Genomic DNA, 1,639 nt, shown 5'->3' with positions numbered 1-1,639 from the left:
AGCTGCTAAATTTTGGGGGGTAACATGTTACACAGCAATAGCTGCACAGAGCCCGACGTGGGGCTGGAACCCACGAACCACGAGGTCATGACCTGAGCCGAAGTTGGACCCTTAACGACTGAGCCAGCCAGGAGCCCCCAAAAAGTTGACCTAAAAAGACACAGGTTTTTCATTTGCGTGTTGTTTCAGCAAATTTATTACTACTACAGAGGCATAGCCCCACAGATGCCATATTATGTTTTCTTTTTTTGTTTTTTTTTGTCTCCCCAAGGACCTCAGTGACATGACCGCCAGCATGGCTGACCCAAGCCGCCTCCTCCACAATGCCAGCTCCTGCCTTCCTCACTCCCCACCCCGGCAGTCAGTGTGACCCTCTCTCTGTTCTACACAGCCCTCTTGGTCTTCAGTGCTCTGGGAAACATCCTTGCCCTACGCCTTGCCTGTCAAAAGGGCAAGAAGATCAACTCAACGGGCGTCTACTCGGTCCAGCTGGCAGTGTCTGACCTCCTGTTCACGCTGGCCCTGCCTGGAAGGATCACTTACTACCCGCTGGACTTCAGCTGGCCTTTTGGTGAAGGGCTCTGCAGGCTGACGGCGCTCATCCTCTACGTGAACACCTACGGGGGGGGGGTCTACCTCGTGACGTGCGTGAGCATGGACCGTTACCTGGCCGTGGTCCGCACCCACCGGGGCCTCCAGCTCCGCGACGCTGGCCGAGCGCGGCTCGTCGGTGTGGCTGTCTGGGCCCTGGCGTCGCTGCAGACGGCACCCCTGCTCTTCATCCCCGTGACCAAGCCCGTGGCAGGCAAGCCGGCCTGCACGGAGTAGGACAGTGTTGAGGGAATCCTCAGGCTGCCCCTCGTGGTCCTGGTGGCCTGTGCCATAAGCTTCTGTGGGCCAGCGGGGATCATACTGTTCTGTTGCATGAAGATCGCCTTGAAGCTGTGCAGGACGGCCCGGGAAAACCCTCTGAGGAGCCAGAAAGGCTGCCACCGGAGGGCCCGCCCGCTCACCCTGGTGGTGCTGGTGGCCGTGCTCGTGCGTTTCAGCCCCTGCCACCTCACCATCATCCGGTTCATGCTGAGAGAGATGCTCCATCCGCCATCTTGCCCGGGGACTGTGCCTTCAGCTCACCATGCCCCTCATGAACATGAACGGTGGCGCTGACCCCATCATTTACTTCTTTGCTTCCACACGGTACAGGAAATGGCTCCTCAGCTTCTTAAAACTCAGAGCGTCAGCGTCTTCCACCTCCCCCACCCAGGGAAAAGCCTCCTCAGAAACACGGAGTATCAACCAGGCTGGGGGCTCAGTGCCCTTAGAAGAGAATACGGTCTAATGACTCACCGGCTTTGAGACTTTATCTAGGGAGGGGGGCAGGACTGGGGGCCTGAAGCTTATATAATTTGAGGGGTGGGTTCTTTAAGAAAAAGAATACAGGGGAATAAATGCAAAATTAGGTACAGAGTCTTGGATGGTTAAGTGGGGGCCCCAGAGCTTGAACTTGACAGCTTCAGGATGTAGCACCTCTCATGGACTGAAATAAAGAACAGGGGGCTCCTGGGCCTCTGAAGGTGGGGGGGGGGGGAAGAGAATTTGCATAATAAATGCAGAAAAGACCAAAAGAACGAGGCTTCGA

General features: G+C 56.4%; 1 protein-coding gene across 1 annotated transcript; it reads left to right on the top strand.

The window, feature by feature from the left end:
• The first annotated feature begins 248 nt into the window (after nucleotides 1–248).
• LOC124515432 (G-protein coupled receptor 183-like) lies at nucleotides 249–1,339 on the top strand. Its single transcript, XM_047084349.1, is given in 3 exon segments — nucleotides 249–356; nucleotides 359–772; nucleotides 1,116–1,339. Coding segments are annotated over 3 exon segments (711 nt in total). The 5' UTR covers nucleotides 249–283.
• The last annotated feature ends 300 nt before the right edge of the window (nucleotides 1,340–1,639 follow it).

Source organism: Lynx rufus, unplaced genomic scaffold (genome assembly GCF_022079265.1).
Source record: "Lynx rufus isolate CCGP_SWC_20201006 ecotype Redwood Valley unplaced genomic scaffold, mLynRuf1.p SCAF_1, whole genome shotgun sequence".
Taxonomy (NCBI): Eukaryota; Metazoa; Chordata; class Mammalia; order Carnivora; family Felidae; genus Lynx; species Lynx rufus.
Note: the sequence above shows the minus strand (reverse complement) of the source record. Positions and strands in the feature narration are given on the sequence as shown.